The sequence below is a fragment of the Chiloscyllium plagiosum genome, chromosome 29, assembly GCF_004010195.1.
Source record: "Chiloscyllium plagiosum isolate BGI_BamShark_2017 chromosome 29, ASM401019v2, whole genome shotgun sequence".
Taxonomy (NCBI): domain Eukaryota; kingdom Metazoa; phylum Chordata; class Chondrichthyes; order Orectolobiformes; family Hemiscylliidae; genus Chiloscyllium; species Chiloscyllium plagiosum.
The window spans coordinates 4110991-4128562 of record NC_057738.1 but is presented as its reverse complement, the minus strand read 5'-3'; the positions used below and the strand labels follow the sequence as shown (position 1 = coordinate 4128562).

General features: G+C 42.8%; 1 protein-coding gene across 1 annotated transcript in view; it reads right to left on the bottom strand.

The window, feature by feature from the left end:
- Positions 1-1542: 1542 nt before the first annotated feature.
- The window catches only part of LOC122564335 (CD83 antigen-like), a 19788-nt gene continuing 3758 nt past the window's right edge, over positions 1543-17572 (bottom strand). The window contains exons 3-5 of the mRNA XM_043719058.1: positions 10304-10532; positions 5090-5196; positions 1543-1720 (exon numbers count right to left, since the gene is read on the bottom strand). Of these exons, the coding sequence (XP_043574993.1) occupies positions 1625-1720; positions 5090-5196; positions 10304-10532 (432 nt within the window). The 3' untranslated portion in view covers positions 1543-1624. The remainder of the gene's footprint in view (positions 1721-5089; positions 5197-10303; positions 10533-17572) is intronic.

Genomic DNA, 17572 nt, shown 5'->3' with positions numbered 1-17572 from the left:
CCTCAAAGGGATCCTGAACCCGTGGTCACCATTCCCATGACCTCTGGGCACCAGGTGGAAAGAAGGCATGGTGTAAGACCAGACACCTGGCAGCTGCCTCTCTGGAAGTGTCCCATTCTGCCCCAGAGCCCATCTCATTGCCCTGGCGTCACAATCCTGGCATGCACACCTCAGTCTGAAAATGTCCCTGTGGCTGCGCCTGTGTTGCCCTGGCACAGGAACCCTGAGCTCAATGGGTGCGCGCGGTAACCCCAGTCCTCTGCAACTGAGCCATGGGATTCCGAGCCAAATCCCTGTTCGTGCAAAATTGGTAGCCTCAGTTCTGAGCCAGAGGATTGCGGGCCTGCTTCCACATATAGGACTTCCAATCCTATGATCGCTTCTCAACCCCAAACGCGCCCCCCCAAAACTCTCGTCACCTGATCACCAGGATGCTGGAAAACAAGTAGTGACAGAACAGGCTCCTTGACCTCATCAACGTTCTAGCCTTCCCCATTCCCGGCCAACTGTATTTGAAGAGTGGCTGGTGGGAAGGCACGAGTCTCAAGAACACCAGGGGAGGCAGGGCTAAGCAGACTATCATCATGATGATGAAGAGGCGCCGTTCCCTGCAAGAGAAGAATTCACGGTACCTTTTGCCCCTCTCGCATCATAGCTTGATAGGTCCAGAGGCTTGGGGGTTGCAGCAAGACTTCCCGCTGCTGAAATACCACCCACCCTGGGGGGGTCATGGTGTGGGTACTATAAACCTTACTGGGTCATCGCATGGTGGAGATGAGGAAGGTGTTTTCCTCACTTCTCACTCCTAGACTCTCTTACTGGGTTCCTTGGTCATGGGTGAGGACCTTTTCACCTGACGGGCCACGATTCTCTCTCAGGAGAGGAGTGGGTCCATGAATCTCTGCTTCTCAATAACACAGAACAAGGATATGCCCTGCTGGAGTCCACCAAAGAAGCCCCTACTGGTGACCCTGGGGTTGGTGTCACATGGAGAATAGAGTCAATTGGTGGCACTGGGCCAACCTCCATTTTCAAGATGGGAGAGGGGCTGGTGGCTGAGGACAACCGCCTGGAGGTGGATCTGGGTTCGGTGATGGGTGTTCATGTGATGCTGAGTCAGCCTCCAGCAAAGTTTTGGCTTCCCTGGTATCCCCCACTGACTTCAACCTCATCTCCATAGAGGAACTCCGGGATTTTTCTGGCATAAGTCTCAGACGTCATGATGGAGTCCAGTCTGAACTGGTCCTCTGGTGCACACAGGCAGCTCTCAGTGCACCTGCGATGGCCTGGAACCACTGGCCCAAAATGAGAGCTTGATCATAAACAGGAAATGGCAGTGGGATGTCGTCTTGGTATTTGCAACCTGCAAAAGAGGTCCAGCCCACAATGGTGCTCAGGTCTCATCAGCAGTTACTGAATTTGAAATTGTCCCTGTAAATTTCTAACAGAAATGCTCAGATCTCAATCCTACCTAATCATACTAAATTGGGAGATGGTTCAGATGGAGAGGGCCAGGAATTAGTCGCAGGAGCAATGCAAAAATAAAAGGTTAAGTTTTTATAAAGAATTATGTTATACAAAATGCAACAACTATTTGTTTTGCTCTTGTTTTTACACATTGTTTTTAAGCACTGAGGAGTTTTCCACAGAACATTGGTTTTGCTTGTACTGCAGTAAATTTCATATAATTTGGAGCCATTTTATGATTTCTTGCACACATCTACAGGGCAAAAAAAAGAGAAGTTAGCAAGACAATTTTAAATTCATAACTGTCACATATTTTAGACTTATAAATCTTGTCTCAGGTTCAGCCACTAATCTATCTTGTCTAGAAATCCTTATTTAGGAGTTTATATTTACGGCTCAACATCTAGACATATTGGTGGCTATAATACTGATATCTATCTGCATTATAAGGACTGCAAAAACGCCTTTCACTTGCAAAACGCATACTGATTAGTACTTCAGCAGAAAGGAGCCAAATATTAAAAAACTCCAGTAAATCAAGTTACAATCAATTATTGATCATTTCATAAAGATCCCTATATCATGAAATTAATAAGTATGCTACACCATCCTTGTTTACAGGACTAAATGCAAATTTTCTGAACTATTCATCTGAATCCTAGTGAGTGTTCCCTTAAGAAAATGGTTTTACCTATTTGAATGGCAAATGAAGGCGGACTGTTGATAGCACCTCAATGATTGATAGGCACCTCTATACAAGAAGTGTAGTTGCCTTCAAGTAGATCCAGTTTTTGTTAATGCAATGTTCATGGTATGAGTCATGACCTTTACATTTCTTAGCACCAGATCTAAAGTTTAACACATCTTTTTCAAGGTATCTTTTTTGGATAGGGTTAGGCTGCTCTGGAAGGTTAGATCATATGGAATCCAGGGGGAGCTGGCAACCTGGATCATCAATTGGCTGGATGATAGGAAGCAGAGGGAAAGAGGAAGGATGCTTGTTGGACTAGAGGCCTGTGACTAATGGAGTGCCTCTGATCGGTGTTGGGCCCAATACTGTTAGTTATCTCTCTCAATGATTTTTATGAAAATGTAGAAGACACCATTAGTAAGTTTGCAGATGTTACTAAAATAGGGCAGTGAAGAAGGCTTTTGGTACACTGGCCTTCATCAGTCAGGGCACTGAGAATAGAAGTTGGGAAGTTATGTTGCAGTTTTACAGGACATTGTTGAGGCCGCAGTTGGAGTATTGTGTTCAGTTTTGGTCACCTTGCTTATAAGAAGGTTGGTATTAAACTGGAAAGCGTGCAGAAGAAATTTACAAGGATGTTGCCTGGACTGAATGGTCTGAGTTTAGTTTAGATTAGATTACTTAGAGTGGGAACAGGCCCTTCGGCCCAACAAGTCCACACCGACCCGCGGAAGCGTAATCCACCCAGACCCACTCCCCTACATTTACCCCTTCACCTAACACTATGGGCAATTTAGCATAGCCAATTCACCTAACCTGCACATTTTTTGATTGTGGGAGGAAACCAGAGCACCTGGAGGAAACCTCTGCAGGCATGGGGAAAATGTGCAAACTCCACACACAGAGTCACCTGAGGCAGGAATTGAACCCAGGTCTCTGGCTGTGAGGCAGCAGTGCAAGCCACCGTGCTGGTGGAGAGGTTGAACAACCCAGGACTTTTTTCATTAGAATGTGGGAGACCAAGGGGGACCTTATAGAGGTGTGTAAGATCATGACAGGCATGGGTAGGGTAAATGCACTCAGCCTTTTTCCCAGGCACAGGGAATCAAAGACTAGTTTAAGGTTAATGGGGAAGGAATAAAAGGTAACCTGAAGGGCAACATTTTTACACAGAGGGTTGTACGCATATGGAATGAGCAACCAGCGGTTGAGGTGGGTACACTAACATTTAAAAGGCATTTTGACAAATATTTGGATAGGAAGGGATTGAAGGATGTGGACGAAGTGCAGGGAAATGGAGTTAGCGTAGATGGACATTTTGGTCGGCATGGACCACTCTGGGCCAATGGGCTAGTCTCCAGGCTGTAGGACTCTATGAATCTCTCTCTCTATGCCTTTGGAAATTAATAAAATTAAATATGAATGTTTGTAAAATAAGTGGATGAAGTCATTGGAACTGTCAAGCTCCTAAACATTTAAATTCCCTTTGAACTGTCAAGTCATTTAAACTTGTAAAAATTTCTTCAACTTAAAAGGTCCCCCTTAGGTCCCTGTTATATCCTTCTCCTCTCACCATAAACCTATGCCTTCTAGTTCTGGACTCCTCCACCCCAGGGAAAAGACCTTCTCTATTTACCCCATCGAAGCCCCTCATGATTTTATAAACCTCTAAAAATGTCACCCCTCTGCCTCCGACGTTTCAGGGAAAACAGCCCCAGCTGATTCAGCTTCTCCCTGTAGCTCAAACCCTCCAACCCTGGCAACATCCTTGTAAATCTTTTGTGAAACTTTTCAAGTTTCACAACTATCCCTTCGATAGGAGGGAGACCAGAATTGCACAAAATATTCCAAACGTGGCTGAACCAATGTCCTGTACAACCGCAACATAACCTTGCAACTCTTATACTCAATGTTCTGACCAATAAAGGAAAGCATACCAAACGCCGCCTTCACTATCCTATCTACCTACGTCTCTATTTTCAAGGAGCTTTGAACATGGACTCCAAGGTCTCTTTGTTCAGCAACACTCCCCAGGACCTTCCCATTAAGTGTATAAGTCGTATGCCTTTCCAAAACATAGCATCTTATATTTATCTAAATTAAACCCTATATGCCACTCCTCAGCCCACTGGCCCAACTGATCAAGATCCTGTCGTACTCTGAGATAACATTCTTCGCTGTCCACTACACCTCTAATTTTGGTGTCATCTGCAAACTTACTGACTGTACCTCTTATGTTCACATCCAACTCATTTACATAAATGACGTAAAGTAGTGGACACGGCACCGATCGTTGTGGCACACCACTGGTCACAGGCCTCCAATCTGAAAGGCAACCCTCCATCACCACCCTCTGTCTTCTACCTTCAAGCCAGTTCTGTATTCAAATGGCTTGTTTTCCCTGTACTCTGAGATTTAACCTTGCTAAGCTGTCTACCATGAGGAACCTTGTCGAACGCCTTACTGAAGTCCATATAGATTATGCCTACCCTCGTCAATCACCTTTGTTACTTCTTCAAAAAACTCAATCAAGTTTGTGAGACATGATTTCCAAGGCACAATGCCATGCTGACTATCGCTAATCAGTCCTTGCCTTTCCAAATGCATGTAAACCCTGTCCCACAGGATTCCCTCTAACAACTTGCCCACCACTGATATCAGACTCATCAGTCCCTAGTTCCCTGGCTTTTCCTTACCACCTTTCTTAAACAGTGGCACCACGTGAACCAACCTCCAGTTTTCTGGCACCTCACTTATGATTATCGATGATACAAATAGCTCAGCAAGGGGCCCAGCAATCACTTCCCCAGCTTCCTACTGAGTTCTAGGGTACACCTGATCAGGTCCTTAACTAAAGATATACTGGCTGTATTAGTGAAAATAAAAATTAAAGCTGCACTCATTATATTTCAACATGATTTGAATACTTACAATGGATAGAAAAACCACAAGCATTAAGAGTGTGAAACCCAGAGTGGTCAGAACAACTTGTAAGATAGTTGACTGTCGTCCAAAGCTCTTTGAAGTTTGAAGGATGCCTGCATTAAAAGGTTGTATTTTACTAGCATATTTAATATAAAGCAATTACCAATCAACAGCTAGCAGAATGGCCTCTCTGAAAATCAACAAGACTGTACATTTTTATGGAGGTTTATGTTATATGAAAGAATACCAGGCAATACATTACTTTCAAGGTCAAGAGTGTGGTGCTGGAAAAGCACAACAGGTCAGGCAGCATCCAAGAAGCAGGAGAATCAACGTTTTGGGCATAATGCCTGAAACGTCGATTCTCCTGCTCCTCAGTTGCTGCCTGACCTTGTGTTTTTCCAGCACGACACTCTCGACTCTCATCTCCAGCATCCGCAGTCCTCACTTTCTCCTATACATTACTTTCAAAATGAGAAATGGCACATAGATGTTAAATCCTTACACTGGCAGTTGGTGCATCTAAAAGTGATAGATCATTTAATGCAAGTGATTTATTGCTGTTGTTAAGTTTATTCAATTATTATTCCAAGTGCCAAATATTCCACATCCCACATGTATTGAAGAAGAAACTCTGAAATATGTTGAGCAAATTTCATACCCTTGTCAAATGGTCACCACTGCAAAAAGATCGGACATCAGACCAACTGCCCAATTAAACCTTCCATAAACCATGGCAATAGGTATCTGACAACAAAGACCTTGTTTTAAAATTCCTCTCTATCTGGGTAAGCTCCTCAAGCCTGGATGGTGTTAGTGGTATCTGGGATGTTGACTATAATGGGCGATTCTGCGAGTACGAATTTGTCAGACAGTGACTTGTTTAATCTGTGAGACGGATCTCATAATTTTGGCACTAGCCCCCAGAAGATAATAAGGCAGTCTTTGAAAGCTGTGTTTTTCCATTGTAATTTGCAAATGCAGATTTTGGAAATATGTAGAACAGGGTTTTCTCGGGGGTGACTTTAACTTCCCTAATATTGATTGGAACCTACATAGTTCAAATAGTTTGGATGGAGCAGTTTTTGTCAGGTGTTTCTAGGAAGGGTTCCTGATGCAATAAGTAGATAAGCTGACTGGAGGGGAGGCCGTATCGGATTTAGTGCGTGGCAATGAATTATGCCAGGTGTCCGATCTCTTGGTTGGAGAGCATTTCGGTGATAGTGATCACAACTCCTTGATCTTTACTGTACACATGGAGAGGAATAGGAGCATACGATATGGGAAAGTATTTATTGGGGAAGGGGGGGATTAGAACGCTATTAGGCAGGAACTGGGGTGCCTAAATTGGGTACAGGTGTTCTCAGGGAAATGGACAAAAGACATATGGAGGTTGTTTAAGAAACACCACATGTCTTTTGTGCATTTCCCTGAGAACACCTGTTCCCAATTTAGGTGTCCCAGCTCCTGTCTAATACCATTCTAATTCCCTGTCCCTTTTGTGCATTTCATGCCTCAAAGCTTATTGAATTCTAAGGATGTGACAAAACACAAGGTAGAACATGGATTTTAGAAAGGCGTTTGATAAGGTTCCCCATGGTAGGCTCATTCAGAAAGTAAGGAGGCATGGGACAGGGAAATCTGTCTGTCTGGATACAGAATTGGCTTGGCCCATAGAAGACGGAGGGTGCTGGTAAGTGACAAGTATTCAGCCTGGAGCTTGGTGACCAATGGTGTTCTGAAGGGATTGATTCTGGGACCTCTGCTCTTTGTGATTTTTAGAAATGATTTGGATGAGGAAGTGGAAGGGTGGATTGGAAAGTTTGCTGGTGACATGACGTTTGGTGGAATTGTGGATAGTGTGGGAGGGCTGTTGTAGGTTGCAACAAAATAATGACAGGATGCAGAACTGGGCTGATAAGTGGCAGATGGAGTTCAACCTGGCAAAGTGTGAAGTCATTCACTTTGGAAGGTCAAATTTGAATGCAGAACACAGGGTTAAAGACAGGATTCTTGGCAGTGTGGAGGAACAGAGGGATCTTGGGGTCCATGTCCAAAGATCACTCAAAGTTGCCACCAGGTTGATCAGGTTGTTAAGAAGGTGTATGGTGTGTTTGCTTTCATTAGCAGGGGGATTGAGTTTAAGAGCCATGGGTTATGCTGCAGCTCTATAGAGTCCTGGTTAGACCACGCTTGGAATATTGTGTTCAGTTCTGGTTGCCTCGTTACAGGAACGATGTGAAACCTTCAGAGAGGGTGCAGAGGAGATTTACCAGGATGCTGCCTGGGCTGGAGGATGTGTCTTATGAAGAAAGGTTGTGGGAGCTAGGGCTTTTCTCATTGGAGCGAAGAACAATGAAAGGTACTTAATAGAGGTGTACAAGATGTTGAGAGGCATAGCCAGAGATTTTTTCCCATGGTGGAAATGTGTATCATGAAGGGGTATAATTTTAGGGTAATTGGAGGAAGGTTTAGGGGAGATGTCAAAATTAAGTTCTTTATTCAGAGTGGTTGATACGTGGAATGCACTGCCAACAGTGGTAGTAGAGTCAGACACATCAGGGACGTTTAAGCAACCCTTGGATAGGCACATGGATGATATTACAATGAAGGGTATGTAGGTTAGTCTGATTTTACGAGTAGGATAAAGGGCCAGCACAACATTGAGGGCCGAAGGGCCTGTACTGAACTGTACTGTCCCCTTCCAATTCAGGTGCAACCCGTCCTTCTTGTACAGGTTACTTCTACCCCAGATGAGATCCCAATGATCCAAAAATATCTGGTTAGCATGGACAAGTTGGACCGAAGTGTTTATTTCTGTGCTGTACATCTCTATGACACATGGAAATCCTCAACATCAACCTGACATGTGGGAAAAGAGATGGAAACAAAACCGAGGTAACTGGAAGTCAGTTAGCTTAACACCTTTTATTGGGAAAATGTTACAGCATTTAGAAATACATATTAAGACTAAGCAGAATCAGCATGGCTGCATGAAAGGGAAATGATGCCTGGCCAGTTTGAGAATTTTTGAGGAGGTAACAATAAGGATATATAACGGAGAAACAGTGAATGTAGAATATTTGGATTTTCATAAGGCATTTGATAACACACCACACATTAGGCTACTTAATAACATAACAGCCTATGGTGTTGGAGGCATATATTAGCCTGGGTAGAGGATCAGCTAACTAATAGAAGACAGGGAGACATTTTTAGAATGGCAACCTGTACATTAGTGGTGTGCCACAGGGATCAGTGCTGGGACCACAATTATTTACAATATGTATTAAAGACTTAGATGTGGAAAGTGAATGTACTATAGCCAAGATTGTGAATGACACAAAAATAGGTGAGAAGGCAAGTGGTGAGGATAACACACACAGTCTCAGAGGGACATGGACAAGTTAAGTGAGTGAGCAAAATCTTGGCAGGTGGAATATAACGTAGGAAAATGTGAGGTTCTGTACTTTGGTAGAAAGGAGGTGAACTGAATATTACTTAAATATAGAAAGACTGCAGAAAGCTATGGAACAGAGGGAATTGGCAGTCCTCATTCATGAAGCTCAAAATTCCAGCATCCAAGTTCAGCAGGTTATAGGGATGCAAATGGAATTATGCCCTTTACAGGAGTATTAAAATTGGGAGGCTTTCCTAAAACGATACAAGGCACCAGTCAGGCCAGGATTAGTCCTGAGCCCTTTCTCTAAGGAAAGATATACTGACATTGGAGGCAGTTCAGAGAAGGTTCACTAGGCTGATTCAGGTATGGAGGGACTGTCTTATGAGGAGACGCTGAGTAGGTTAGGCCTACACTCATTGGAATTTAGAAGAATAAGAGGTGACCATTTTGAGACAAACAAGATTTTTAGGGGGCTTAACAAGATTGATGCAGAGAAGTTGCTTTCCCTTGTGAGTGTGTCTCGGACCAGAGAGCATAATGTCAGATTAAGAGGTTGCATATTTGAAACAAAGATGACAGGGAATTTCTTCTCTCACGAGTCTGTGGAATTCTTCACTGCAGAGGGATGTCAAGTTTGGCATGTTAGGTATATTCAAAGCTGAGGTAGACAGATTTTTAATTAGTAAGTGAATCATGGGTTATGGGAAAAATCAGGAAAGTAAAGTTGAGGATTATCAGATTAGCCATGATCTCATTAAATGTGGAGAAAAATCAATGGGCTGAGTGGCCTACTGCTGCTCCTATGTCTAATGGACTGAAAACTCATCTGGTTCACTAATGTCCTTTACAGAACGAAACCGGTCATCCATACCTGATCTGGTCTACTTGGGATCAGGTTGATTCAAAACCATTCTCTGGGCAATAATTGTTGGCATAACCAGGGACACTCACATCCTGTGAATCAATTTTTTAAAATTTCTGCGCTCAGTTAATTACAACATCTTGAACATCATCATTTTTAATTGGTGCCTTCAGCTGCCTAGGCCCTCAAGTAATTTCTACCCTAACCAATCTACTCTATACCCTACTTTTCCCTGTTGGGACACTCTGTATATTCTCAACCCTAACCAAGCAGTTAGTTACATGATCTAATGTTTCACATGTGGCTCAGTACCCTTTGATTTGTAATGGCTCTGTGAAGTAGAGAATATTTTACTACATAAAGGTGCTATATAAGTCATTGTCAGTGCAAGTACTGTCGACAAGCCACAGTGCCCAAACAACACTTGCTGGAGATTATTGTTGGTGGTATTTAAGGAAAATTGCTGATTGCAATCATCAAGTATCCATAATTTTAATGCAGAGTAAACAAACTGTCAACACTATTTTTGGCCCATTTCTCTGAATTGCAATATCATGATGTCACATTAGAAGTAATTCTATGCAAAACTGCTCTTTCACATTCCTGTTGCTGAGACTTCACTATGCTAAAATTGGCTGCTGCATTTTCTACTTAAGAGTGGTGACTACACTTCAGAAGTATTTCAACAATTTTGAAGCAACACCATCACCTGTACAAGGTGAACATCCAACACTTCTCAAAGTAGCCAAATTGATTGATAAATATACCTTTGCCACCAGTGCACATATCCAACAAAAAAAAGTCTAAAATAAACATTTGACATTGTGGATTACTGTAAAATCTTAAATTATCTGTAATGTTGTCTAAATCTTTAAAACAACTACAGGATAGTAAATGCAGAAAGAGGCAAGCCACAATAGGATAATTCATAATCAAAGCTCAGTAATATACTGACCCACTTCCCTGAGGTCGATATTGGCTTCTCTGTTTCGTTTCCCAAGAGGCGCCCATAATGAACACTGATATGTTCCAAAGTCTTCGCTGGAGATATTGTGAATAACCAAGGAAAAGGGTAGTTCAGAAGCTAATTCAACTGATCTGTTAAAACCCAGATACTTCCTGGCAATGTTCTCTCTGAAATCCTTTTGAACGATTCCTGTTAAACCAACTCCATCATCAGTGATCTGTAGAAGTAAAATAATTATTTTCACTAGCAGTTCATTGGCAAACCTAATAATAAAAATACCAGCTTTGGATATTTGGAGACCAGAAACTATAGTCTGAAGATTATCATCAGCACTTAACATATTCATATTGTTTTAACTTTATTTTCTTAAGGCAGTCCATTGATTAGTTGACGAATAACTAGTACAGGATAAGATTGTAAGTTACTTAGATTATATAAAATATCAGTATATCCAAGGTCCTGTGCTAAGGTCATGTGATTAGTTTTAACTTAACCCACAATGTCATAAACCATATTGAGTTAGATTCTGCCCAATTTTCCTTTCCACTCACATTAAGGAACAATGATTCTTGGGGAATTATGGTGTCAAACTTTAAGAGTCTGAATACTATTTAATTAAAAACGCAAGTTCAATCACCTTAAATCACTATTCAAAACAATACTGTACACTACGTGAATGATAATCATGTTCTTGTAGAACTGATTTAGTTAAGCAATAAACAGATTTCACATGCCCAACCCTCCTAAACTGAAAATCACTTTTGGCCTCGTCATGTCCTGTGCATTTTCTCAAATTACAATAAGTTTCTAAAAGCTGTAAAGTACTTATGGCATGGTACTGTAAAACCTTAAGATGAATAGTAAGCAGACATAGGAAAATTCTGGATGAAAAATAATCCAACTCCAATCTAAATTTTTAGCAACTTGTAGTTAGTTACATTGTCAAATGAAACCCAAAGTAAAAGGCTTTTATTTTCTGGAATTTTTAAGATTCACTCATGGGTCTTGGGCATTGCTGGTCTCTTGAGAAGGTGATATGGAGCTGCTTTCTTGAAACGGTTAGAGACAAAAAAAAAACTGCAGATGCTGGAATCCAAGGTAGACAAGCAGGAAGCTGGGAGAACACAGCAAGCCAGGACTTGGAGAAGGTGACGTTTTGGATGTAACCCTTCTGGAAATGGTGAAGTCCATGTGCTGGAGGTAGACCCACAATGCCCTCAGAGAGAATTCCAGGATTTTGATCCAACAACAGAGAAGGAATGGCAATATATGTCCAAGTCAGGATGGTGAGTGGTTTGGGGGGGAATTTGCAAGTTGTGGTTTTCCCATTTATCTGTTGCTCTTGTCCTTCTGGATGGAAATGGTTGTGGGTTTGGAAGGTGCAGTCTAAGGATTTAGGTGAATTTCTGCAGTGTGTATTGTAGATAGTACATGGGTGGTGGAGGGAAAAAATGCTTGTGGATATAGTGGTAATCAAGGGGACTGCTTTGTCAAATATTGGAAACCAAGAGAGGTAAACTTATTAACCGCACAACTTTTACAGGGATTGATAGGGGAGGTGTGGGATGATTTCCCTGCAATGGGTGGGGAAGGTCGTTCTAGAACTCAAGGATAAGTCACAGAACAAGATAGGTCACTTAGGACTGAAGTCAGATTTCTTCACTGAAAGAAACCATTGAAATTCTTTGACTTAAGAGATTCTGTCAGTCTTTACCACAGTCAGTATCTGCGGTGCTGGGGCTCAGTGGTTAGCACTGCTGCCTCACAGTGCCAGGGACTATCCCAGCCTTGGGCTGTGTGGAGTTTGCACATTCACCCAGTGTTTGCATGGGTTTCTTCCGGGTGTTCCAGTTTCCTCCCACAATCCAAGGATGTGTAGGTTAGGTGAACTGGCCATGCTGAAATGCCCTTGGTGTTCAGGGATGTGTAGGTTAGGGGCATTAGTCAGAGGTAGATATAGGATAGGGGACTGGGAATGGGTCTGGGTGGGTTACTCTTTTTGGAGGATCAATGTGGACTTGTTAGGCCAAAAGGCCTGTTTCCACACTAGGGATTCTATGATTGACCATGTTCAGGACAGATAGTAATTGATTTCCACATATTACAAACATCAGTGGGTATAAGGAAAGTATATGAAAAAAATCAGTAATGATCTAACTGCATTGGAGCTGAGAAAATTCAAAAGGCTGAATCACTTACTCCTGCTCATCGGATATTGGAGTTGGGCTTCTGAGCTTGGGGCTCATCCACGTCCATCTGCTTCACTTTCTATTTTCTTTTATTTTACTTAACTCTTGTTGAGGAGCTCGGTTGCAGCAATGTCATCAATGGTTGAGTGGGCCCAGAAAGGCAGGCACACGGTGTGGGCATCAGAGGCAGGTTTGGGTTCCCGACAGCTTCTGCATTATCAAGGAGATCCTAGCTCCAACTCACGGCTGCTGCAGCAGAGGCAAGTTTGAGTTCCCGGCAAATTTTGCATCCATTGTGGATTCATGGAGATGGAGGCGAGTTTGGTAAAAGACCCGGTGGCAGCAGCTGCCTCAGTAAGGTGGGCCCAAAATGGACTCATGGTGGTGACAGAGTTGAATTTGAGCCAGTGCAATACCTGGCAGCATCAATGGAGTCTGCATTGACAAGATACGAGGACTCAGTGGTGAGGGGATCGGTGTAGGTGAGATGGCACCATAGAATGGGGACTTTTGTTCCAGCGACACGTTGAAGGGAACTCCTGGCTGCCAGCCAGGTCCTTGCAAAGCACTTAACAAGAAGAACTGTAAAGTTGAACATTTTTTTCTTTGTTCTGCTGCCTTTATATTCCATGTTTGGTTTATTTTTTAGCATGTTAAGATGGTGCTGGAGAATGGCAACACTATGCAACACTTTTCACTCTATTTTGTAACAAAACACACGTGACATTAAATAAATCAAATCAAATAATTTGGGTGCAAACTGGTCCTGTACCAAACCAGTTAAACAGCATTTTGGTTCTATCCAGTGAAAAAGCCTGAAAGTGAAATCTCTGATGTCAGCAATGTACAATCACTCAAACAGGACTAGATTTGACAGTACTCATCATAGAAAACAGAAGGACCAAAATGATTTTTCAAGGGGCAGAAACAGTCTGAAAATGAATTCAGTAGTCTTACCTGTGAATAATGCCTAATTTCTGACAACCATTTTTACAGGGGCCTACTTCAAGGCAGAGAAACCATAGGCCAAGTCAGACAGAGGCCCCCATTTAATAAAAAAGAAACTCCAACTGCTATCTAGTATATAACAAGAAAAATATGTGCCATGACTTCACTACCATTTTATAACTATAATAAATGCAAAGAAATTCTGTAAAATGAATTTTAAAACGTATTTATAGGGCCACTTGAGCAGAAGTAGAAGTGGGCGGCACGGTGGCACAGTGGTTAGCACTGCTGCCTTACAGCGCCAGAGACCCGGGTTCAATTCCCGACTCAGGCGACTGACTGTGTGGAGTTTGCACGTTCTCCCCGTGTCTGCGTGGGTTTCCTCCGGGTGCTCCGGTTTCCTCCCACAGTCACAAAGATGTGCAGGTCAGGTGAATTGGCCATGCTAAGTTGCCCGTAGTGTTAGGTAAAGGGGTAAATGTAGGGGAATGGGTGGGTTGCGCTTCGACGGGTCGGTGTGGACTTGTTGGGCCGAAGGGCCTGTTTCCACACTGTAAGTAATCTAATCTAAAAAAAAAAGTAATTTGGCATACTGCAACCAAGTTCTCCTCCCTTATTATCATCCTGGTTTTACCTTGTTGCAATATTATGTTGATCCAAGTTCACCAAGCTAGGTAAAGGTGTCCATTCAGGGTGAGTAGCTCACAGGTTATATTTAACAGAATTAGCTATAAAATACAGAAGAATTTTAATCATAATTTTTTTTTTAAATATTCATTCACAGCATGCAATACCATTAGCTAAGCCAGTGGCTTTCAACTGTTGTGCCATGACAAGTTGAAATGTATGCTGTGAAATTCAGGAAAAGGGATGTAGTCGTCAGATTCTGTGCTTCTGATCTCTTCCGGCACCTTGGTGTCTATTACTGAAGGCAATAGATTCTGAAGAGAAAGTGAGGACGATGCTATCAAGCAGCACTTAGTTCTGCCAGACCCACTCAGATCCTGATTTCAAGCTGGATCTGAGTGGGATCCAGTTACAAGCTGGAATGGATAGTAAATGCCGGCTCAGATAGTGACACCCATATTTTGTGAATTAATTTCCAAAATGCCCAGGAAGTTTAAACCGCTGAATCGGCAATAAATATTAACAGGTTCGGGTTTGCTTCCCTGGGTCCTCACACAGAAAATGTGAGAAGGACTAAAACCATCTCCGGGGATCTAAGATGGTGGCGATCTGAGAAGATCACACTGCAGAGCTTCACATCGCAGCAGGAGCAGGACGGTCCTTTAACCTGCCCAACCCAGGTCATCAGGTTTTCTTGGGGCATTGGAAAGATTGTGGAGCCCCAAGAAACATTTAAAAATTGACTTACCTGTATTTTCAGCTGTCCAGAAATGCCTAAAAAGGGAGGAGGAGCATCCGAGGCCGGGTCTGCAGCTCAGCCTGCAGTAGCCTCGGAGTCGATTACTCTCCAGGACCTGATGAACCAGATCTCGAAATCCCGCGAGATGCTGGGGAAACAGATTGAAGAGAAACTGGCTCCAGTCTCTCTCATGCTGCAGAAGCATGAGCAGCAGCTGGAAGACCTGGAGAAGAGGATGGATGAGGTGGAGCACAGGGTCACAGTGGTGGAAGCTGATGCCATTTCATTCAAGGATGAGATCCAAGCCCTGAAGACGCAGGTTCGTAATTTGCATGACCAAGTGGCAGGAGAAAAAACATTTGGATCATCGGTCTGCCTGAGGGTAAGGAAGGTGAGCAGCCTGTGGAATTTATTGAAGATTGGCTTCCGAAATTCCTTGACTTGGAGACTGGCACGAGAGGATTGAAGATAGAGAGGGCTCACCGGGTCGCAGCACGGAGGTCGGGTCTGGGTCAATGCCCTTGTCCGTTCCTGGTGCGGGATAAGGAGAATGTCATGGAGGCTTCCAGACTCCAGGGGAAGGATCCAAAGGCCCTACTTTACGAGGGGTCTAAGATCATGTTTTTTCAGGACTTTTCAGCGACGGTGATCCAGAAACGAGAATCGTATGATGGTGTCAAGAGAAGATTGAAGGAGCTTGGGATTCAGTACTCCGAGATATCCAGCAGTGCTTCAGATCACCTGAGATGGATCCATGCATCTCTTTGACACATCGGAGAAGGCAAGAGACTTTGTGGACAAACTAACCTAATTTAAACAATTGTAGTATGTATAAATATTGTTGCTTGGGTATACGTTTATCATTCTGTAAAAGAAATGGAGGAAATCTGGTTGGAGCTTTGTTTCCCCCCCTTATGTTTTCCTCTATTGATAATAATTTGGTTCAAACTATGTCTGGCGGTAGTTAAGATGTACATTTTAAATTTCTAAGTTAGGACATACTAAAGGATAGGTTGGGGTATTTATTCCCCTTTTTTTATACTAAAGAATGTTTTTTTTATTCATATTGATATTCTGTGGGGCATTTATTCTTTTTAGCTTGTGCTTGCGATGCGGCTCGAGCTGGGAGAAGTGAAGGTGGTTGAGATGGTTAGATGCCTATTTATGGGCAGTTTGGGATGGGTAGTTGCCCCCTCCCGGCAGGGGGTGAGTTCCCCTACGCAGTGCTATTGGTGCTTTATATGTTGGTTTGTTTTCTGTTTTTTGTTGTTTTTTATTTTAATAATTTTGTATGTTTGTTAAATGTAGTGGTTTTAGTTTATGTAGTTTTTATATTTGGTGGATCGTGCAACACTAAGGTTCAGCAATTTATGGTTCGGCTCCTCTCTGGAATTTAAATGTAATTGCAGAAGATTATGGCTAATGATTTGATTAAATGGTGTACCTGGAATATCAAGGGAAATCACTCACCAATTAAGAGGAAGAGGTACTCTTGAGTCTGAGAAAGGAGAAGGTGGATATTGCTTTGTTACAGGAGACACATTTAGATGACAAGGAGCATCTGAAATTAGGGCAGAATGGCTTTGACCGAGTTTATTTTTCACCATTTAATACCAGAAGTAGGGGAGTGGCTATATTGGTTAGGAAAAATCTCTCATTTAAATTGTTGGAATGTGTTAAAGACATGGGAGGTTTCTAATTCTTAAAGCCTTGATAAATGGGGAAGAATATGGTATTTTAAATGTTTATTGTCCCCCAGGTCATCCTCTTAAGTTCTTGGGAGATGCTTTTTCTAAACTGATAAGTCTCAAGTCTCGGCACATCATTATAGGGGGAGATTTTAATTGCCTCATGGACCCCACAGTAGGCAGGTTGCCTAAAGGTCCCTCGATACCCTCTGCGCAAACTAAAAAGTGATTGGGTTTGTGTGGGGAATTAGGGTTGGTGGACGTCTGGAGGTGTCTCCACCCTACAGGTAGGGATTTCACGTTTTTCTCCAATCTGCATAGATGTCACACGAGGATTGATTTTTTTCTGACCCCTGCGGTAACCCTGGATCTGGTGGCATTCTGTACGATTGGTAATATTGCCATCTCTGATCATGCTCCAGTGTCCCTCATGGTTAAGATTAAGGATTACAGTGGATTCAAGGTACTGGCGAATGGACCCCTTTTATTCTCATGGACAGTAAGTTTGTGGAGTATTTCTCTAGGGAATTTAGGACACTCCTAGACATCAACATAGGCTCAGTTGACAGCTCATCTGTTCTCTGGGAAACTGCTAAAGCTTATGCCAGGGGGTTAGTTATTTCATATTCCACCACTAGGAAGCAGCAGAATAGTGAGCAGCAACGTCTCCTTGAAGCATGGTTGAAGGCAACCAAGAAGGCCTATTTTGGCAGACCCTTGTTGGATTATGGCACTGCGGTCTGCACTAAATTCCGTGCTCACGCAGACGGCAAAGATGGAACTGGCTTTTGCAAAGTAAAGGTTATACAAGCATGGTGACAAGCCAGGCAAATACTTAGCATACCTTGCCAGAAAGACAAGTGCCCCACAAACCATTACAGCGATTAGGGAAGGGTCTGGGAACCTAACATGTGATTCTAAAAAGATTAATGTGGCGTTCCAGAGATTCTACTCTAAGTTATATCAGTATGAGAATTGTGAGAAGTGGCAGGCCAAAATGGAATCCTTTTTTAGAGAGCTGAAGCTCCCGGGTGTGACTCCCGAACAACAGTCCTTTCTCAATGCC